The sequence below is a fragment of the Molothrus aeneus genome, chromosome 3, assembly GCF_037042795.1.
Source record: "Molothrus aeneus isolate 106 chromosome 3, BPBGC_Maene_1.0, whole genome shotgun sequence".
NCBI classification, from domain to species: Eukaryota; Metazoa; Chordata; class Aves; order Passeriformes; family Icteridae; genus Molothrus; species Molothrus aeneus.
The window spans coordinates 40,287,119-40,310,247 of NC_089648.1; the positions used below are offsets into that span (position 1 = coordinate 40,287,119).

Genomic DNA, 23,129 nt, shown 5'->3' on the forward strand with positions numbered 1-23,129 from the left:
AGGAGCATCACGTTGTGGCATCAACCAGAGGATCTGGAAGGCAGCACTTGGGAAGCCTTTCCATATTTATCAATTCCATCACAGCACGATAGTGGAAAAAGCTTCCACCAGTCTGGTCCCATCCATTCCCAAGGGAGAGGTTTAGAAACCCTGTATTTTTATGCAGGATCATATTTTTACTCAGAAAATCAGGAAAGATGGAGTTGCATTTCTGGACCAAGAATGTCAGCTGTTGAAACAGGGTGCAATGGACAGGTGAGAGTAGGGGCTTCAAAGAAATTTCTGGTTTGTGCAATGAAACACTTCCAGCTTCTCATACTCAGCAAGCTCATATGGGATTTTCTACTCCAGAATGCACTGGGCATACATCAAGGCCCTCTTTCCAAAAGCCCTGAGAATAACCTCAGACAAACTTCCTACCTAGGCCAGTGGTCCTTAAGCAGCATCTGCACTGCTTTCTCCACCAGCACAATGGAATTAGGGATGTTTTGACATCCCAATCTTCCCTACCCCTCTCCCCACCCTCAGACAGAAACAAATCCGTATCTGGAGGAAACTCACATACAAAGAAACACAAATAAATGCTGAATGAAATTCTCACTCGGAATTGGCCACCATCTCCATCATCAAGTTCCAAGATATAGCCCTCCACTGGGTTGTGGCTCAAAGGTGGCATCCTCCAGGCCAATGTCACACTGTTGTTCCTGGTGCAGCACTTCTCCAGCTGCAATAATGGGACAGGTGGCACTGAAACAGGAACTGGGTACAGGTTAGTGTAAGTCTGCCCTACCCCATTAGTCTGTGCTGTGAGCACTAGGGCAACTGCTCACCTCCTTCCCCTTGCAGGGGAGCCAGTGTTTGTTAGGAAGAGAGTCCATTCTCTTTCTTGAAACAAAAGGCAGTAAAATTACATAACAAAATCTTGTTACCCAGTTAGACAAATCATTTCACTGAAATATGTAGACAGAAACATATCTGGACTTGATTGTCATGTCACATAAGAACTAGAGTCTAGGGAATCCATGAGTGTCTTCCTTCCCAGGAGTCACTGTCTGGAAGAATTCTTTTTCACACCAGAGCACCCACTGTCCCCAAAAGGAAGGGCAGAGGGTGTCTCAGGCCATAGAGTGGCACAGGCAATCCTGCCAGAGAACCCAGTGCATTAACAAAGAATTGGGTTGGTAGCAAGCAGAGCAGCCACTCCTCCCAGCACAGCTGAGAGACAGCCTGAACTCCACCAACAGCAGGAAAACAATTCTTCACTACAGTTGGGGGGGGGTTAAAAATCTAATTTACCACCCCTCCCTCTCCCCCTAATTTTTCATCAAAAACACCTTGGATGTGTTATCTTTATGGCAACCATACTTAAAATAAACTGCTGAAGCAAATTTTTCTGTTTGCAAACTTTATCTAAATCCCATGGTTCAGGTAGCAAAACGAACTTCTGCATCACAAGAGACTCCTCATGGAAATTACAAATGCAAATTTTTCTACCAACATGCCTTTTCAGTGACTTGCTCAGAATAAACACCAAGAGACTGTTTGCCAGACCAGCATCTTAAAAATAAAAAGAAACAGAGTAAAATATTCAGCTGTGTCTCTGTGGGAAAGAGACCTCTATCCAACCTCTCCTAAACAGAACTAAACTCTCACTGTTCACTCTTTGCTGGCAATTCTAAAGTGAAAATTTAGTCTTCTGGATAGAGCTGGCATGCATCTCATGCACTGTTGAAAACATACAGGTTAAGTTAGGATGCAAGTGATGCACAAAGCCTGCCTGGTCTTCTGCCCAAGGCTAAATTTTACCATCCAATATCTCAATATCATTTCTGCTGAGCTCAATCATGTCTTAGAAGAAACTGAGTGCTCTGAGAATTCATTGCCCTAATAATATTGGTTTGCTCTTCTTTTATCTACTTTGACCCTCTAGTTTATTTTCCTCCTTCTGTCTGCGTGAGAGCTAAGCCCTTGAGCTGTTCCTTTCGTCCTATTTTATGTTTCTGGATAAAAGAGGACTGTTCATGTTCTGTGTACCAAGCAGACTGTGGGAAAATGGATGCTACTGTGTGACAGGGCTGAGGCTTCACCCCCACTTTGGAAGTGACTCGAAAGTCAACATCACACTTGTGATAAACAGCACAGAAGCTACCCTGGCTTTCCGCTGGCATTATCCATCACCACAGTGAACGCAGATGGTTGGTAGCCCAGAAGAATGAAACAAAAGAGCTTTATAAATTAGCTCTTGAAGGTTTTTCTGTGAAAAGGAAGCCTTGTTCCTATTCCTTGATATTTAAGGATGATTCAGAGGGTGTCATAAATAAAAACCTGCTTGTTTTCTCACATGGAAAGTTCAGAGTTTCCTCTAGGAGACACTGTGTCTGGAGAAGTCACAGAAATGTAACAAGAGTCAAAAACCTGAAAATGAGGAATTCAGAGGTAATGGGATTTCTTAAGTGAACCATTTTAAGTTTAGAGTTTTGTCTGTGTTTGTTAACCAATATATTCCTGGTGACTGATGAGCCTGGGAGAAGACAGGGCTCTATCAGCCATCCATACTCCTGCTGCTTTTGCTAGCTGGTTAGCCCTCTCAGGAGGCATTTTTCTGGTCCTCCCCATTTCTGAGACTCCTCCTGGCAAGACTGGATGAAAACCTAGTTCCTGAAGTTTCTAAGATGCAAAACAGACAGTGCACTAACCTTTCCAACCTCTGAAAAACTCCTAGGAACACTGATAGGAGGCTTTCAGGAACTGTTCATGTAATGCACAATGCCAAAAAAAGAGCAGAATTTTTGGAGAAGGGTATGTGTTTTACAATTCCTCTTTAACTATGTAAACAGGAATGCTGTCTAGGAATAAAATACGTTTTCATCCAGTAGAGTGCTGTTGTTCCCACTTCCCAGGGGGAAGGGTGAATTTTAGCCCAATGTGTGAGAGTCTCACATATTATGGGGAAGCGCCTTGGCTTCTTTAATGTGTTGCTAGATATTCAAGGCTTTGTGGGCAATCCATATCAGCCGCCTGCTCTCTTTGATCCAGCCTGAACTGCACAACTCTCCTGAAGGAGAGGCAAGAAGCTCCTGCCAAGCATCTTTGCTGCATGATGCTCTCTGTGCCCAACCTGCTTTCTACACTGGATGTGGATGGGCAGAGATTTGCCTTGATCTCAAATTCCCTATGGGAGGAGAAAAGATGAACACCTCTAAAAATCATAGGAAAGTGCAAAGTGATTGAATAATCGGGATACTGGTATGTACTTCACAGCAACAAGCAGTGGAATAGGACTAAGGAAAGAAAAAATATAGGCTAAGTGCCAGGGAGAAAAAAAAAGACTTAGATGTTAAATTGCAGTTCTGTCCCACTTCTTGACCAATTTAAAGTTCTCAAGAGATTTTTTGGAAGGAAAATATTAAAAATATAAAGGGAGAAATGTTACTGCACTGGCACAGCGGGACTTATTAATGAGTCTGAATGATGTCCTGCTATTTTAAACGTGCTTCATGCAGGTCACTCTTTGATAAGAAATGTGACACTGACTAACGTCTCTTGTCAACTGAGCAGTTCTCAAAACATATTGCTCAATGCATCTCATGGCTGATCAGGGTAGTCCCCTCACAGGGTACAGAAGGGCTGCTCTAAGATGCTGTCTTTTGTCCTCTTGACAAGTAATGATGTCACCCACCTTCCCAGACTAGTTTTTAAAGGACTAAATGCACTGAAAGAATGGGACCCCCCAGAAACAGGAAAACTTTGACTTCCTCCAAAACTGCAGTACAGCTCTGGAATAGCTTGAGTCACTGCTGTAGCAAGTGCCTTACAAACAGTGTTTGGAGAGAAGGAGAGACCACAAGGAGCTGAGTCCGTGACATAGAGCAGAAAGAACCAGAGGTAAAGCTTAAGATGAAACAGCTGTCCTTTAATTCTCAGGGCAGTATAGTTCATACCTGCAGAAGCAGAGAAGATTTGTAGCAGACATGTCTGGGGAATCTTCATGGTTTGCAGAAGAGGGAAGGAGTCAGTCAGGATAAGGAGAAGCAGTATATGAATAAATGTTCAGAGGTGGTACAGAAAAGTAGAGTAGCTACATATTTTCTGATTTTGTATCTAGTCCTGTTTTTCAACCAATGAAGACTGCCCACCAGTTACAGCTGTGTGAACAAAGCAGACCCGGAATGTGCATTTGCCTGTGCCAATAGCTCTAACTGAGAATATGTGAACTACACATTAAGCCAGGCATCAGAGGACAGGAATTTTGTGACAAGGCATTCTGTAAAAGCCTCAGAGAGAAGAAAACATGGAGAGAGAAAATTATCTGGGAAAGCTCAAAATGCCAGCAACCAGTAGAGCTGTGTGAGTGTCTCTGAGGTCAGCTGGCCCAGGGAGTGTGGGACTCAGTGAGACCCTCTGATCAACATGACTGCCTAAGCATTACTTCTGCACCTATCACATCTCTGCACATTTAATTTGTTCTCAGATTGCTTCTTCTTTCTGCAAAAAAGAAAAAGAACCCTATGATCTTTATTTTTTAGATGAGCTTTTGATCTGTGCCTATAGAGAATGCATCAGTAATGTAAATGAACGTCATCAAAGCAAATGCAATGTGATTTGTTCTCATTTTCATTCTTTGTCTAACACAGTGAATCAATGTTTACTTTCAAGCATGCTTTCACTCTAAATGACCCATGCAATGGGTTCAATGAGGTTGAATGAGGCCAGAGTTTGAAAAAAAAATAGAAATTCAGTCATGTACTAGGCACTGATAAAAATAATACAGATATTACATTGCAAAACTTTTGGAAAAAAAACAACTTACAGTTGGAAAAGCCATGCTTGCCCTGTTCTCCTAGATCTCCCCAAAACATCCTTTACAGATCATTGAAATGGCTTAATAACACTCACCTCAACACCAACATTTGGCTAAGACGGATGAGTTGTTGGTGTGCTGGCGTAGGTAGGATTGAAGAAAGAGGAGCAGATGAAAAAGGAGGACATTTTTTCTTTGTGAAAGTGGATGCTCAGAAATATGGAAGTCACAGAATCACAGAACAGGTCAGCTTGGAAGCGACCACAGGGGCTCATCTGGTCCAAACTCCTTGCTCAAGCAGGGACATCCTAGAGCACATGGCACAGGACTGTGTCCCTACAGTTCTTGAATATCTCCAGTGAGGGAGATGCCACAACCTCTCTGGGCAATCTGTCCCAGTGCTCATGGTGATAAATAGCAAAACATCACCATGCAACTGCAGCTTCTCCTTACAGTCAGCAAAGGGATGTTCCCAATCAGTTTGGGTGCTTGCTCCTGAAATGCTGAGTTGATTACTCTGATAGCTGCATTTCTAGATGCAAGACCATTCTGCATGAGAAAACACAAATAGCGCATCTGAAGAAGGCCAAATCATGCCTAGAAAATTTGGTGGCCTTCTATGACAGAATAACAGCAGTGGCAGATGAGGGAAGATGATCTGGTGTTCACCTACCTGGACTTGTGCAAAGCGTTATCCATATAACATCCCTGTCTCTAAGATGGAGAGACAAGAATTTTAATGGATGGACCTCTCAGCTGATAAGGAATTGGCTCGATGGCTGCACTGAAAGAGTCATGGTCAATGGCTCTATGTACTGTGTCCATCTCCAGGGCCCCCAACATAGAAAGGACATGGAACTGTTGGAGTAGGTCTGGAAGATGATCAGAGGGCTGGAGCACATCTCCAATGAAGACAGGCTGAGAGAGCTGAGTGAAGAAGACTCCTGAGAGACCATATTCTGGCCTTCCAGTACCTAAAGGAGGCCTACTAGAGAGCTGGAGAGGGAGTTTTTACAAGAGCATGTAGTAATAGGACAAAGGAGAATGGCTTCAAACTGAAAGAGAGAGGGTTAGATTAGATATTAGGAAAATCTTTACTGTGAGGGTTGTGAGGCACTGGAAGAGGGTGCTCAGGAAAGCCATGGATGTCCCTTTCCTGCAAGTGTTCAGGGCCAGGCAGGATGGGTCTCTGAGAAACCTAATCTAGTGAAAAGTGACCCTTCCTATGACAGGGGGTTGAGACTAGATGATCCTTGAGGTTCCCTTCCAATCCAGATTATTTTATGATTCTAAAATAATGCAGAGTTGGTTGAGGTCATAGAAGTAAAATTTCAGAAAAAAAAGGCCAAAGTGTCAGACTGAGAAGTTCAAATGGAAATAGACTTGCTGTCATAAATGAAGAAAGACAAATACATGTCTATATACTAAACAATCCCCAATCCCTATGAATGCTAGCTTGGAACTGGTCAGAGGCTTGTTCTGCTTGGGCACACAGAGGTCGGAAGGTGAGTTACGCCATTCCTTATGCACCTTAAGGAATGCTGGCCAGGTTAACACCTTTCCACTATTCTTTGCATGGTGTGTGCATGGTCACTCTGGTTGTGCTGACCAACCTGATGGGACATGCAATAGATAATACCTGGTCAGGACCAAGACAGCTCAAGAAAAAGCCCTTCCTGAGGGCTAGCCTGTCTCTGGGGAGCAAAGTCCAAGGGTGTTTGGAAGCTCTGCACAGGTTTGGGCTGCAAAAGTCCTGTCTTCTTCTCTGCCCCTCGGATTGTGTCTAACTCAGTACCAGAGCTTCCCTGCCATCTTATGATAAATGAGAGCGTAGCAGAAAACACTTTAATTCAAAAAACACAAGTGAAGCTGGCTCAATTAAAGTTTTGTAAGTCTTCAAGCTTAAAGCCAGGTGAATGTCCACAAGCCAAATACCAAAGCTGCTCTCACCTCAGGTAACCTGTGGTTAATTAGCAATCTAGGTGACTAGTTTAAGTAAATCCTTCCTATGTTTGTAAAGGAGAGTGGTGGGAGATTAGTATTAAATATATTTCGCAATAAATATGGCTAGCATTAAATATAAACTGATTTTAAAAAGACAAGTGCAGACAGCATTCAGAAGAGTTTCATCAGTGATATTCCTGCTCTCTTGACTCCACTTGCCTGTCTGACAACATTTCAAAGGAGCAGTTCACAGATGTTTATTGAACTTTAACACAGCCTGTTTATGCCAAGATGCAAAGCATTCTTGGTGAGCAGACTCTGGCCTTTAACTGTTCGTACATTGTTTCTCCACATATCTGCCAAATTATCCACCCTAATTACTTCATCTTGGGTGTCTTAGATGCAGAATTAGGCCCAGAGAGAACACGTAAGTGGAACAAAGTTCTTTATGCTTGCTCAAAACAACAAAAAAACCCACATCTGACATCAGTACACGATATCCTTAACTCATTCACTGACTTCTGGCAGCCTCTATCCTGTCACCCCCATGTATAATTAGGGCTTGAATCACCACTGAGAGAAGCTAATGACATCATTCCCAGGGACCACAATGGCTTTCAAACCCAAGTGTTCTATGGATCTGTCTAATTCTGATGCAGTTCTCAGCCTGCTTCATATAAACCAACCCCATTACAAGCTTATTATGTTAATTTTCTTTTTTTTTTATGTCAGTGACATGTCCTGTTCATCAGCTTCTTCTTTTAGATACATTTTTTAACCTCAGTTCCCTCTAGCTTGTTCATCAGAATTATCCAGATACCTGGAACCATGGAATGGTACAGCCATGGAGCTACTATCCCCTTGTGTGGTACAGCCATGGAGGTACTTTCCCACTGTGAATCTCTTCTTTGTGATTTTTTTATTAAAATGGGCAATTTTTACAGCGCAGTCCAGATACAAGTCAAAGGTCAAAGGCTGGGGGTGGGGGGGTGTTCCCTATTCAAGTGTGTGTGAGTGTATATTTATTTTCTACTTCAGCTGTTTCTGACAAGATAGGGGTAACTGGTATCTTGAATTAACCATGTCAACCCTAGGAATGCTACAAAATGGCATGAAGTCTCATGCAGCTCATGTCTTACAAATCTTCAAAGCCCTACTCTGAAGCAAAGTTATCTTTACAATCTTTAAGTCCATCTGGTATTTCTATCTGAGCTTGTTCAGCTCAGACAGAAATACCAGATGCACGTAAAGATTATACATGTGAGGGGAGCACACCTTTCCAGGAAACACCCAGTAACCTGAATTTGCCTGAACACCTTTTAAACCATCTGGCAAATACAAGTCATTCCTCCTTTGAGTCCTTACACCTCCCAGCACTGTTTCAACACATGCATGAAAAACAGGAAAAGGAAAATCATAAGAGCTCACCCCTACATTTCATCTGAATAAAATCCAGCTGGTGAATTGACTGCAGTAAAGGTTCACTATCCAGAGTCAAGTCAAACTCAGCAGACACTTTTGGCTCCAAGGCTCCTTTGACCCACTGTTCCTGAGATACCTGAACACGCTTGATTAAAGCATCTGAGATCTGAAAGAGAGTGTCAGGTTTATAATGAAATGGCAGATGCACACATTAAAAATGACAGAATGCCTGTCAGATACAGCACAAAGGAAACAGAATTAAGACAGCAAAACAGATGAGATGGGATCTGGTCGTTTTGGGGTGAGGTCCATTTTTGCTGCATCTTTTCATCTTGTCTTTTCAAAATAAATCTCATATTAGGCTAGGAAAGTAAAAACTGCATTTATAAAGCCTGTTAAGATTATGTTGTGTGTCATGCCTCTGAATGCCACATATAATTCTGTACTCTGTTCTCTGATCTGCATGGTCTACTTTTGCTCTCCTGTTTAAAAAGAAGTTGCACAAAGAGAGGCTTAAATGTTTGAGTCTCTCCATTCAGAAGAAATGATTCAGTGGATGAAAGCTAAAGGATTAAAAAATCAAATGGTAAGGAAGGTGTATATTACTCACAGTGAGGGTGATAAATTGTCAGATAGATTTTCACATATATGATGGATTTTCTACCATTACATGAAAACCGAACTTAATTTTTAAAGATTTGCTCTAGCTCAGCCCACAGACAATCAGACCAAAAGTCAAACTGAAATGATCACAACAGACACTTCAGGAAGTTAAATCCTGCCCCTGTGGAAATCAATGAGCTCAGCTGTCCTTAAGTTCAGTGAAGCTGTCATTTGGGTATCAGGAATCCCTGACAGTGAATTTCCTGTAAGTCACAGAGAGTAAAATTTTTTTCTGGGTATAACAGAGAGAGTTTTCCTCTGTTGTAGGAATTTGGATACTTTTCCTCATTACTTTTACTGAGGACACTCCTGTCTGAGCCCTTGCATCCACAGCTCCTTATGGGTCTGTGCAGTAGGTGGAGGAGCATCCCACATCCTCCTGCAGCCTCGGTGTCACTTACTGGGATGCTGGATCCCTTGGCCATGTCTCAGTATCCTGGCTGCAGGAGTAGTTGCTCAAAGTAATGCAATGCCTGAGGGTCTGCTGGCTGTATTGAAAGCATCATTAGATTGACCAGGAAAAAGTAAAAACAAAAATGGTTTGTGTTTTTTTTTTTTATAAAGGGGCCTACAAAAACTGAAGCCACAGAAGTTACAGGGAAAGTAAGCTGAAAAGAAAGTAAAGCATATATCTAGATAGCATGTAGGTAAGACCCAAAGGTTTTGTTTGTCCTGCAGAGTCCAGCCAACAGCCTGTTAAAATCTGTGTAACCTAGAGATTAATCTACACCACACATTTCCCTCTCTTGCTTGAGACCAGACATGACAGTAACTATCAGTCTGGAGTGTTAATAGGTTTAGGTTGGCTAATTCTCATCCTGTTTTTTAGGGATGCTCTGACAAACCCCTGACACTCATGCATTCATGTGTGCAGGTCATTTTGTTTGATGTACCTTTCTTTTTAGGAAGTAAATCAGGCAACAAAACCACTAGGGCAAAATAAAGTTATTAATAAAAATATAAGAATAAATTAAACAAAATAATTTATGGGAAAAAAACCACTGTTATGTTTTGTCTCATCAACAGACATTTTCACTGTTTGCACCTAAGAAGCAGTATCCTGCAAATTAAGGCAATTATTGGCTAGGCCATATTTTGCAAAGAAAAGGTACCTGGAGCTGCCACAGGTCTTGATGCAACAATCTCAGCAAAGCAAAGCTACAGGCAGCCCCTTCAGACTAGATATCCTTACAGGGGAGGTGCTGAAAGGACTCTTTTACACAGGAAAGCAAAGGGGAGAAGCACAAGGGGGAGAAGTACTACTCTCCTGAGTCACTGACCTCTCCAAATTAATCAGAGAGCTCTGTGAGGCCTTGTGTTGGGTTTCTGAGATGAGAATAAAATAATATTCTGCAAAGAGCTATCATCAATTGCATAGCATATTTTTCTCATCCCAGAAGGAAGGGCTGTCAAGAGGAAAGACATCAGGAGTTAGGGCAGTGGTGTGACCACTAACTCCCCACCTCAGTCAGGGTGCAGCTGTTAAAGCCATCTCTTTGCTGGAACACTCATGCAGTCACCCGGCTCTCTGAGTTTTTAGACAGTTCTTACAGGAGTTAAGGTGAACCTGCCTTGGAGGTGGAAGGGGCTAATTAACAAAGCCATACATTTTTAGACTTAGCTTTAATTTATTTTCCTTTTTTCCCCTCCAGAACATTAGGAAGAAAAATACCTGTAAAAACCCAGAGGGATCATTTTCTTTGATAACTTCTAGGCAGTATTCCATGAGCCCTGTTGACTGGCGTAGCTTCAGTGTACAGTGATTTATCTGGTCCCAAACAACCTGGAAAACAAACATCAGTACAGTTCTATGACTGCCTCAGCTTGCAGTGAATCATATTAAACTATTTCAGAAGAGACAAAGAATGGGAGAGTGTGTTAAATCTATGCTTAATTTAGCTGCCATATGGCCACTGCTGTATCTCCATCAGCTTCACTCACTTGCTCTGTATTGTAAATAGTGATAATTAGCTTGGCAAAATGTTGTGCACAGGGAATCTCAATTTTCAGAGCAGATTAATTTCTCAAAGATTAGGCTTGCTTGGGGCAGAGAGGGCACAGAACATGTCTCTGCATTTGCAGTGTTCACATTTCCAGTCATACTTTCACTAACATCTGAACTTTTTAAAAGTCCTTCACTTTAGAGGCAAACTGCTGGAGTGGTTTCTCACAGATCATACCCTAAACATTCTCTTCACAATTTATTATTGAACCTGCTCTGCTTAAGAAGAGATTTGCTGGAATTAACAAATAAAATAGCTACATTCCATTTTTCCAGATTTTGGTCTTGGTTCTGCTGCCACATGGCTGTGGACTAGGTCTAGTAGCACTGAGTTCTGTAGGACAACTTGTGACTGCAATAAACTGCAGGGTTTGCTGTGCTGTCAGCAGTATGTCCTAAGTGCTGGTTCTTGTTAAACAAGCTGAATGCTGATCTCAGGTGGATTTTGTTAACTGATATGTTAGATAATCCATTTCACTTTTTCCTTCTGTCTTAGATACTTTTATTGTGAATGACACCATAGTACCTCAAAATCACATTAAGATCACCATTTTAAAAAATGTGTCTATTTAAATATGTCTTAACTGCCACTTCATACAACCATTTTAGATTTCTTCTTGCCATCTTCTTTCACTGTATTTCTTTAACATGTTTTGAGTAGCCCATGTATTTCTGGAGGTGGCTTACCTGAATTTAAAGATTCGAGGAGATATCAAAATCATAACTGTTTACTTGGGCAGAAGGTGCCAAAATCCAAACCACACACAGGTTTCACTGATAAGCACCCCTAAAAGATAGCCCGAAACCATAAGACAAATAAAGATTGATGGCCTGATTCAACAAACTGCTGAAGTATATCCACCATCTAACGTGTGTAGGCACAATTCTATTAAACTGCTGAACTGGAACCTGCTAAAGGAACTTTATAATTTGGTCACTATGAGATTTCATTGTCAAGGGGAACTTGACAAACCACAGCAGGTATCTCTCAGCAGCTGTGCTGAGCTGATGAGAGGAGTGCTCACCTTCAGCTTGTGCTCACGCTCCTTGGTGACCTTTGTGAGCAGTTTTGCCTTTTGCCGCGTTAACGCGTCAACCAAGGCATCGCACTGAGCCACGAGACAGGCTTCGTAATCCAACCCGTTCTCCTACAACGAGGACAGAGTCACACACATCAGAGACTGCACAGTTTGCAGCTTAAGCTATTGCTCATACCTGCTTTTCTGCTCAGAAAAGATTTCCTTTCAAGACCCTCAGCATTTTTGTTGCCTTTCTGATTTCATTACAGCTGTACCAGTACTAGCTGCATGCTGTAAAATGAAACAATAACATGCCATGCCACAAATGGTCTTATTCAAAACCATGATTTACTGGCACTTTCCTGATGACAGATGTACTACAACATGATGTAAATGCTAAATGTAACATACACAATGCATACATACATAAGAGGATTCTGCTCCAATCTGTTTTGATTATCCCACTGTAGCAACTTTGAAATCACTGGCTCTGTACCACAGCAATTAGAACAGAATTAGGGACCAGAATCTGGTCTACTGGCTTATTACAAGGAAAATAATGAGGTACAAAGCCCTAAGGTTTGTGTATTGCTTCGAGTACTTTTTATAAAATAGCTAGCACTTGGCAGTGGAGCTATGTACTTGATTAGCTTTTAAAAAAAGAGGCAACTTTCTATTCACATTATGGTAAAATTCTTTGCTAGGCAGAAACCAGCATGAGGTATACAACACCGAGCATTTAATAGGCTCTGGGAACAATTTAGCATTACATAAATTCCTGGAACTGCTTCTCTAGTACCCATTCAAAGGAAGACTCTCCCTCACCTCCTCTGCTCGTGAGACTAGAAGGAGAAAACTTTCAAGCTTCTCTTCCAAGGAGATGTTTAAGTGTGCTATCAGCTTTCCTCCCAAATACCCCAATTAAAAAAGAAAAAAACATCATTAAATGTGAGAAGATTTTAAGCATGTACTGAAGCAGAAGTGCCTCTTTGCTAAGACATTGTACTCCCCTAACTCATTATTATCTCTTATCTCTTTAGCTTTTCTCTTATTTTCTACTCATTTGCTTTGTCTTCTTTATTTTGAATTCAGAACTTTCAGCACTGTACTCCCTTCCCTCACTGTGACCCGTGCATCCCATTCTCCAGCCGATGGGTGCAGGGTCAGCGTCCCCTGGGAAGCCCCAGTGCAGTCCTGAACCTGCCGGGAGATGTGGGCGGGGGTTTATCCGGGGCTGGGGAGACTCCAGACGGCTCAGCTCCTGCTCATAGGAGGTTTGTCTTAGACTCTTCCTGTCTGCATCTCCCCCACCTCGGCTGGTGTCACTCCCAGCTCCCCCTTAAGCCCATTTCCACCCCGTTACTCCTGAAGTGCTGCTTTGTGCACAGAGCCTGAATCAGTCGGTGGCTGCAGTGCATCGTTTCTTTCTCTCCTCATTTTCTGCCCACACATCAAACAGGGTGTTTGGCTATATGCCTCCTTCAAGTGAGAAAGTATGAAATTGTTACAGCAGATGGGAAAATGGGAAAATCAGATCATGACAGCAACAAGGAGAAGCAAGGAAGCAACAGGAGCAATGAGGAACAGGCAGTATCTGAAAAGAAAAGACCAAGAGATATAAAAGTCATCTCAGAGAATAGAAAGGCAGGAAAAAAGAGGGGGAAACAACAGATCTGCAAAGCAGGGAAAAGAAAAATAGGTTATGAATTTGCAAACTGCCCCAGGTAAGATGAAAGCATGATTCCTGGTAGCTCTGGCAAACTCAGAGAGGAGATAAAGAATGTGGGTGGCTGCCTGGTCTGCAGTGCATTGAGACAGGATAATAAAATCTACATATTGCTTGATCCTTTGTGTAGAAGTATTGCTAAAATACATTTTTGCTGAGGGGTAAATGTCCATATGCAAGTGTGGCAGCCATCATAAGATTTCTGCTGTAAATAACCAGCTCTATGTGTCTGGCTACAAACCTGTGCACAAAGGCTACATCTGTTCCCCCACAAAGTAACAGTACAAGAACTGGTTTTTGTCCAAATGTCAAAAGGCACAGACTGGCTCATGACACATCTAAACCGTTTCCCCTCTAAGAGTGTGGCTGTACCAAACCTGACTACCAGGAGCATTGCCTGGTATGTGCTATCATCAAAGGTGGCTCGAACATTGCATGAAAGGAGTGCAATTTGTCACGAGAGAAAACCATTCCAGGAGCTCCTTAAGGGTTAAAGTGTGTGAGTGATCATCTTGGAGCCATGCCCCAGTCTCGTTTTACTTAGAAATACAATATGCAGCTGATTAGTCCTGCTGTTTTGGTTTGCTGAAATTTGATGTTTCACTCAGACTCAGGATGAAGATTGCCTCAACGTGTGAGGGTCGGATTCAGATTTGTGACCAGACGTGGCTAAAAGTTAGAGAGTACTGCTGGATAAAATTTCCTCTTCTGAGCTCTCCTCTAGCATTTTAAGCAATAAGCAGCATCAAATAAATGGCTTGGTCTTTTGATCCAACTGTAGCAGCTCCCTTATGGAGAGCAATTTGGCAGTGATTTTATTGAAACACATTAAAGGATTTTACAGCATAGTCATAAATAGTCATAATAGACCACTTCTAGGTTTCAGGAGGGAAAAATACATTTGTAATGGAGCTAGATGACTCAAGAAAGATTGGTGATAGACTACTGTTTTGGATGGGTTATCCCATCCTAAAATAGCTGTTCATACCTACAGGAAGAAATGCTCTCTAGAGGTGCCTGTCTTTTCTCCTTGGACAGTGAAAGAAGTCTAAATGAGTAGACTACATAACTATGTGAGCTACATAACTGTTAAATGGGTAAGTCAGCTGAGAGAAACCTCACCCTATAGCCAAAATACAGCACATTACAAGTGCCAGTCAGTGGCTTGGCACTGGTTTCTTTCAGTTAATTGTCCTTTAATTTTACCAGTTCCTCATTTTGGTGTGCTCCCTTCCCCACGTGGCTGTGGCAGACTGTGAGGGTGCCTTGTTAGGCTGCCCTGAGGCAACCCAAGAGCTTGGGCATCTCTTGTGGTACAAATTTACCCTCCGAGGTTTTAGGTGGAATACTTTAATGAATAAAGAATAAACTTTTTGAATTTCTGCTTTGGTTTTCCCTTACTAACAAGCGCAGGACACAAGTGTCCCCTCCTGGACACTGCACAGCCCAAACTGGAGTGGCACATTTCCAGGTACACTCCGCAGGGCCAGAAGGACCTTGAGGATCATCTGACCTCCAGCACTGATGAGTCTAAATTTGATTGAAATTAAGGCTTGTTTCATTTTGGGTTTGTGCCCTCAATTACTGCACTCACTATGAGCTCTTTTTCTGACTATTAAATCTAGACAATTACAGGCATGAAAATAACTTACGCTCCAATAAACGACACATTGATTTAGCAGCAGTTCCTTTTTTTCTTTTTAGTAGAATATTCCTGTATTTTTGAGTATGTGTAGGACATTCTTACAAGTACTCTAATAGGCAAGCTGACTGGATTTTTTGCAGAAATTAATGCATTTTAAGGAAATGTAAGATGAAAAGCTAGCACATTTTGAATGTGTTAAAATGAGAATTTATCCTAAATGCCAAATTCAAGCAATTGCAGTCAGTCAGGGAGGAGCCTAGAAGCATGACTAATGGATTCAATCAAACACTAATCAACACAGCTCAGATGTCCAGTATTGAGTATCAGCTTTTTGCAACAAACAGCAAACAATCTAGAAGCTAAGAGGGGCTTGCAAGCATTATTTGATGAACAATTTTACCTAGCAAATCCAGTCAAGAAAGGTCAGATGATTCCAGGAAAGATGAGAACAGCAAAGGAAACAAAGTCATCAAATAAATTATTCACTCAGTTCTATTGATTACTGTATTATCAAAACAGATTATATTTTACAGTTACCTGGATCTGCTGCAATAAATTTTTCAGCTGAACCAAAAATTCTTTAGCTTCCTTTGCTTTATCTGAAACGCCATTTAAAGCCTGAGATAGCTGTGCCTGCAAGGGAGAAAAAAGGAGGAGAAAAAAGGAAAAAGTTAGTGATAAAATGCAAATGCTTTTCTTAGTAATCCTTGGATTTGATTATTAATGATGTGCAAAAAGACTTACATGTATTCCTAATTCCACAAAGTGTTTCTGCTAGAAAAGAACAGTTAAGATTTTTACTGTAATCAGATTTAATGAGGGTGAAATATGCATGTGGGGGCAGTCAAGTATTGTGTCTGCATGTTCCACTTTATTGCAGCAACTTGGTAAGTCAAACACCTTTTTATAAAACAGCTACCCACGTTTATAAGGAGGTAGTAGTCTTACACTTACACAGTAGCATCTGTCATGCTGAAAAATCCCCAAGTGCTTTCCAAAATGACGCTTCTTTTTCATCCAAGTCTGAAATCTTTATAAATGTGGTAGATGCTACCAAACCTGAGATACACTAGGACTTTAAAAACAAATCTGCCTTCTCAGACTTCATACTTATGTCCCTTGGGGCTCCAGTTTCCCATGTTACAACTCAACAAATGGGTGAATGTTTCTGCAAAAGTTGGAAGAAAACCTTCCTCTAATTTTGACTGGTAAGGCACATAGAATATGTCTTTTTTAAGTCCACACTCTTGGCCTGACCTTCCCTTTCCTCAGCCAACACCTGAGATCTCTAAGCTGAGCCAGAGGCTTGTCGATGAACTTCAAGGACAGGAAGGAAAGAGTGGTTTTGCCCCTGGCAGACCCAGTGATGCATTTTAGGGTCCCAGTGTCCTGAGCTGGAGGACCATGACTGTGAGAGTGATTAACTCCCAGTCAACCCCAAATTTGTGCAGGATTTTCTACTCCAGATGGATCCCTAAGTCCAGGAGTCCCAAGAGGATTAACTAAGTGTACTCAAAGAACTGGCTGATGCCATTGAGAGGTTCTGCATCTGGGATGGAGCAACCCTGGACGAATGTATGACAGGGCAACAAGAGGCTGGAAAGCGGCCCCTTGAAAGCACATTAGTGCTAAAATCTAAATGAGAATATGCTTTACAAAATTCATTCATTACAAATGTAAGGGGAAGACACATTACTGTGCCTATTTCTCAGTATTTAAATCTCTGCTATTTTCTTACACAAACCCTTGTAAATGCACAAAAACCTGAAATGATGATGTTTGATATTAACACTATGGGAGGCAACAGAAGCAAACTCCAGGTCCATGAAAAAATCTCTGTTTTCTGCGACATCAGACAATCAGGCCTTGAGGTCAGCCCCGCACAGGCTGGTCACTTTTGCCAAAGTTTGAAGTTTTTGACCACACTTTCTGTTCCACTCACAGGGTACATCCGAGCCTTTGATTTGTCAAGATGACACAGAACAAGGTTAAAGCAGCACATGACAAAGCAGCTGGGGTGTTAGCAAGAAAGAAATAGGTGGCAGAAGCATTATATTCTCTGTCATTGACCGTCCTGACCAAATTGTCCCAGGGAGGAAAGGGTTCCTTTCTTTCAAATCAAAATCAATGGTTGGTCCCAAAAAAAGTGAAACTTCCACTTTCCCAACATCTGCCCCAGCTCTCAAATCATCTCAAAGTTCATTTCTCCAGATCAGAAGAGACAAAGGCAGCATGTGGGCATCAAAGCAGCTGTAGAAAACCACCACAGATGAATTGTAAGCAGCATATATACCAATGGCAATCAGCACAGTCACTCCTGGCACACTCCCATCACAGAGAGCTGCAACAGAAACTCAGCCATGTCACTGGCTAAAGGGCTCATAAGTAAATTGATCTGTTCATTAAAACCTGTGGTTGCATTAACTTTACTCCAGCATGAAGCCGAGTAGAAGGCCAGATTTCCATTTGTGAAGTCCACTTAGAGATAATAGCCTTGTTTTTCCAAGCATTTGTAAAAGATACCTTGCAAATCAGAGGAACTTAGTCATGCACTTCTCATTAAAATCAAGTGGAGCTACATGACTAAGCCCCCAGTAAACCAACCAAGCCATAAAAAAATGCCCTGTACACCCAGAGCAATCTTTCATACCACAGAAATATTTATTGTAAGCCAAACTGAGATGTAACAAGCTCCATTGACTGGGAAAATTAATAACTCCTGACAAAGGGTATTCCACCTGGTGTTATTCTCACTTTCATACCTGGTCTTGCAACCAATAATCTGAGGGCTGGAGATGGAGACCAAGTTTCTATTTCCACCAATTACAGGAACACAGAGATCACAAGGATAAGTAATTGAAGCCAGATGGGCAGGGAAGACCTCTGATTTCAGAAAATGAACCAGATAATGGCCATGTCCTTTTTCAACCGAACAGTTCATGCTCATTTAGCTTGCCATTCCTCCATCTCTCTTTAGCAGCAGGTTGACTATTGATTAGATAAGCCTGTCCTGGTGTTGAATTCTCATAGAGCCCACATGTTTTTGGGAACACAAGTCTTTAGGTCAGAAAATAAAAGCAGGCATGAGGACTCCTGCACTTGCCTGCCTGCCTGCCCTTCACAGACAGTTCCAGCTGTGGGTGTTTTCAGCATTTTGGTACATATGTATAGTTAACCCTTTAGAATGGGCAGAGCTGAAATGTGCCCCTCATCATTCCTCACATTCATAGGTCTGAAGTCCTACCTAAATGTGATTACAGTACCACTGTACTTGTTAAGAAGACATGAAAGGATTAAACTTCAACAGAAGACTAAGAGTTTTTCTTAATAACCTTGAACTGCTGGTCCAGATGCACTTTTTAGGCAAGTGAATATAATCAAGTCCAGCTAAACCAGGGGATTTTCATAGATTTGTGCCATTGAAGCCTTGTTGTCATTTTACAGCAATTTTACTTTGTCTGTAGAAGAAGTTACACACAGCAGTGCAATGGGGAACCTGCACCACTAACAGGGGCCAACCAGTCCAGTCCAGCTTTGGTATCAGCAGTACAGCTGAGAGTAAGGGCACATTTCTCTGCATGGCCTGCAGCACTGCCTGGACAAGCTTTTACACTCTGTAATTTGCCACTAGGTCACTGTAATAAGGCCCAGACAAAGGAGGAGCCAAACAAAGGGCTAACACAAGGAAGGCTCCTTGGTCTAAGAACAAACCTTTCAGCTGCCTCTACCAGCTATGCCTGGAGCATCTGCAGAGAACACATAAGCCTTAAATTACCTTTGGCATGCCAGTCAATGTAAGTAATTTATGGTTCGGCCAAAGTAACTGCAGGTAATAAACTTGTAGAAATTGCTGTAACAGAAAACTATTTCTAAGCAGAAGTATCTAATTCCAAAACAATTTATCTGAATGAATGTGAGATGATGATTTAGGCTGCCTGGCTATTCAGTTCCATTATATTTATTCTGTGCTAAGCACATTTTTCTGGGAAATATAATATTCACAAGAGCATAATTTCAGAGTCCCCAAATTACTTAATTTTGAGGCTATCTTTTCACAAGAATTTTGACATTGATTGAATACGCAAATCAAGAGAAAAATAATGTTCTGTGATACCTCAGTCATAGAAAAAAAATGTAGTAAAAATACCAGACAAAAGGGTTTTTTCAATATTTGACAGTAGGAAAGAGACAAAATTATTAATTCTGAAATTTGATTAGACTGGACTGTCATGTTCCAAAAGGCATCAAACAGTTTTAACTCAAGGTAGATCATAGTACATCACAAGCTGGTCTCTCATGCCCTCCAAAACATCAGCCACACTTGAACTGTGAACTCAGACCCTGCTCACCAAAACAATTCTGCTCAGAAGTGGATTCTGACACTGGGATATGAACAGCAGCTGCAAAAGTTTAATCTGCAAGAGAACTTATCTGCACAAGCACTCATCATGTTAGGGAGGAATGATGGCTGAGCTGCTGGCAGAACATTCAAACTGAAACACCTCCAGTAGAAGTTTGTCTTTCTTCTTGGATGGATCAACAAAGCAGATCACCCCAAGGGGCATCTTCTTTGGATCTTAAAATAGAGAGTAGTTTTTTTGTCTTGCCAAATACCTCAGCCTATCTTGTGCTGAGCTAAGATAGATAGTGCTGACACCAGTCTTGATTTTGACCTTTCCTGCAGTGTCTGAAAGGATCTCTCTGTGCTTTCTCCACTGCTAACTGCAAGTAGAGAGTAAAAAGAAGGGAATCCAGCAGCCAGCAGAGCTGGTCAAGTGCTCTTTGCACAGCTGTGGGAGAAGTCCTTTAACCCCAATACAGCAGGAAGCTCCAAAAGATTGTCCTCAGCTGTCAGGTATTGAAGTCCCCTCTCTAAGTTCATATGTATGAACTAATCATTTTTCCAGGATCCATCATTCTCAGCAAGACAGAACTAACTTCATACATTTTTCAACTTCTAAGGCCACATCTTGCTCTTTATTCACATGGTTGCAAAGCCTTATTTTTAGCAAGGAAAGCACGACCAAGTGACCCACCAGCTCTCCCACACTTCACTAAACCCCTGTGTAGCCAAGCAAATGGTTCTGACCTCTCCACAAAGGAATCCAGGGAGGGGTAGGGAGCATCACTTGCAGGGAAGCATGAATCAGACAGTGACAATATCTGAATCAGAAAAAGCTTTACTTGTCCCTAGTCCCCATCTACAATTCCTTATTTATCTTTGTATCATGAAAATCCCTCCAGCCATTACTCCTGGCTTCTTTGGGAACTGAGTGGGAGGAGACCTCTTTAAGGCCCAGAAAAACACCCAGTGTCAATGATCATCTGTACCATGCTTTCTTGTCTAAAACACTTGAGTGGCTGTGGGCCACTCTCCCTTGTTGACAAAGAGTTGTGGCAGCTTGCACAGAGTCCTGGATGAAAGGGAGGTGGTGAAAAGAAGGAACAACCACCCTGTCTCCTCACAGGTAGCTGCTGCCACTGCGAGAGCATGGGAAGGCTGAGGACAGGATGCCCAAGGACCCTGTGGAAGGCAAACAAGTTGGTGAGATGGACTTGCTAATTCCAGCTATCTGCCTGAGACCTGGCAGAATCTCAGTGGTCAAGGTGAGTCCAACACAAGAGGGAGTCTGGGTTTTCCAACCCTGAGCAGAGGCTGCAGGGTCAGCGGGAAGTCAGGAAGGGCCAAAAACCTAAGAGCACCATGCCGAAGAGAGAAAAGTCTGAGAGGATGATGGACATGAAGGACCTCATGTGCCACAAACTGCAACCCGTTTTTGGGGCATTGGAGATGAACAAACCACAGTGCTGAGCATCACCCCAGCTCTGGGTATCACCCCAACTCCCGGCCGGCTGCCAGGACTCACCTTGTGCTGCTTCCACATGGCTCCCAGGGCCTTCACGTCGTGCTTGTTGTGCTTGCCCTCCTCCAAGCATTGGTAGCAGACGGGGCTGCGGCAGCTCACGCAGTACATGCTGTAGTTCTCCAGGTCGTGCTCGGCGCACGTCGGCAGCTTGCGGCCGCCGCCCGCCCCCTTCCCGCCGCCGCCGTCCCCGCCGCCGCCGGGGGCGCCCGGGTGTGCGGGCGGCGGGGCCAGGCGGTGCTTGGCGAAGGGCCCGCGGGCCGGGTGGCAGCGGAGCTGGCATGCGGCGCAGTACAGCACCTCGCACTGCTCGCACAGCACGGCGGCCGGCTCGGGCGGGCTGCGGTCGCACAGCTGGCACTTGGCGGCGGCGGCGGCGGCGGCGCGGCCCTGCTGGTAGCGCTGCACGATGGCCTCCAGCAGCCGGTTCCGCTGGAAGCCGCGCAGCCCGCGCTGGTCCAGGGACGCGCTCCGGTGGCACTGCGGGCAGGTGAGGGAGGAGCTGGCGGGGCCGGCGCCCCGCGGAGCCGCCGCCGCCCCCGGGGGCGCGGGCACCAGCGGCAGCACCCGCACGCCGTTGGGGGACTTGAGGCTGGGGGTGTAGGAGCCGTAGCCGCTGTCGGTCTCGCTGTGCAGGCTCAGCTTGTCCGCGTGGTCCCCGCCGCCGCCGCCCGCCGCGCTCTCCGAGTCCAGGCAGGCGGCGGAGCCCGCGGCCGCTCCCGGCCCCGCTCCCAGCCCCGCTCCCGGCGCGGCGGCGGGCGGCGCGGGGCCCCGAGAGTGGAGCAGGGGTGGCAGGTGCTGCTCGCTCTCCGGGGTCTGCACGGCGATGGTGCGGGCGCAGGGCAGGCAGACATTGTGCGAGCAGGGCAGGATGATGGGCTCCCGGAACAGCGAGCCGCACACCGGGCACTTGAGCTCCTCTTCCATGGCCGCGGCGTGGCTTTGTGCGCGGGCTCCTCAGGCGGGAGGCGAGGGGTCGCCGCCGGCTCCCCCCATCCCCCGCGGCGCCCCCTCCGCCGCCTCCCTCCGCTCCGGACGCCGGGGCGAGGCCGGGAGGGCTCCGGCCGCCGCTGCCGCCCCGCGCGGTTCAGCACCCGCCGAGCGGAGACAGCTCCGCACGGCCGGGCCGGCGTCGGGGGAGCCGCCCCGCGGCCGCGGGATGCCCGGGGCACGGACTGGCTGCCGCCGGCCGTAGCGCGGGCACGGAGCGCCGTGGGACTGTTTTAGCGGTGGTGGCATAGAGTAATAATATGTGGGGAAGGGAGGCGGGGGGCGGAGGCAGGGCAGGAGTAGGAAGGGGCGGGAAGAGCCCTTTCCAGCAAATAAAGTGGTCGCTCTCTCTATGGCTGGGAAAGGCTAAAACGTTTTTTAAAGGATCTCCACGCAGCGATCTCTTCATATGTTTAAATAAAGCCATTGTTTGGGTAGCAGATTGAACGCAGCCGGGGTTTCGTTATCTCTAGTAGCCCATCACCGAATTAGAGAAGGATGCTCACCAACAAACTACGCTCAAACCTCTCATTCACACGGCTCTCACCATGCTGGAGCACAACCACGATGCACAAAATGTCAGGCACTGACAGAGGGAGGGATGAGAAAGGGGTTAAAAGGGAAGCACGAACCCCAGCTACGAACACTGTGGCTGGCAGGGGCGGCAGAGCGCAGCAAGCGGGGGATGTGCCACATCGCCCCAGCTCCCAGCCCTGTGACCCCAACAGGAATCTGCCGCGAAGATAAATCAGGAATGACAGCTGAGAGTTTATGAACTGAAAATAACCATCCTTAGGAGAAAGAAACCAGCAGCGGGAAATCCCCCATCTGTTTTGTTTACATATGCTTAGCGTGGATGTAGCAGTGGTTTATTTCATAGTGAAGAGATTATATGTAAGAGTGATTTCACTGATTTTTATTATTGTTTTTCGTCAATCTTGTTTAACAGCCACTACCATATTAAGCTCAATTCTATAAGCAGATCCTAATTTTTTGTTTGTTTTAAAATGCAAACTGGTCTTTTCAGAACAGCTATTTTAAAAATTAGTAACT

The 23,129-nt window shown here is 44.1% G+C and overlaps 1 protein-coding gene across 12 annotated transcripts in view; it reads right to left on the reverse strand.

The window, feature by feature from the left end:
* The window catches only part of TRIM67 (tripartite motif containing 67), a 40,656-nt gene extending 18,643 nt beyond the window's left edge, over positions 1–22,013 (reverse strand). For 3 of the 12 annotated variants that reach the window (XM_066546735.1, XM_066546733.1, XM_066546732.1), the window contains exons 1-7: positions 21,880–22,013; positions 21,090–21,765; positions 15,760–15,855; positions 11,858–11,980; positions 10,503–10,613; positions 8,180–8,333; positions 602–759 (exon numbers count right to left, since the gene is read on the reverse strand). In XM_066546735.1, the coding sequence (XP_066402832.1) occupies positions 602–759; positions 8,180–8,333; positions 10,503–10,613; positions 11,858–11,980; positions 15,760–15,855; positions 21,090–21,765; positions 21,880–22,013 (1,452 nt within the window). Of the gene's footprint in view, positions 1–601; positions 760–8,173; positions 8,334–10,502; positions 10,614–11,857; positions 11,981–15,759; positions 15,856–21,089 lie in introns of all 12 variants that reach the window. The other 9 variants (XM_066546738.1, XM_066546737.1, XM_066546731.1 and 6 more) reach the window with 8 other exon arrangements.
* Between the last annotated feature and the right edge of the window lie 1,116 nt (positions 22,014–23,129).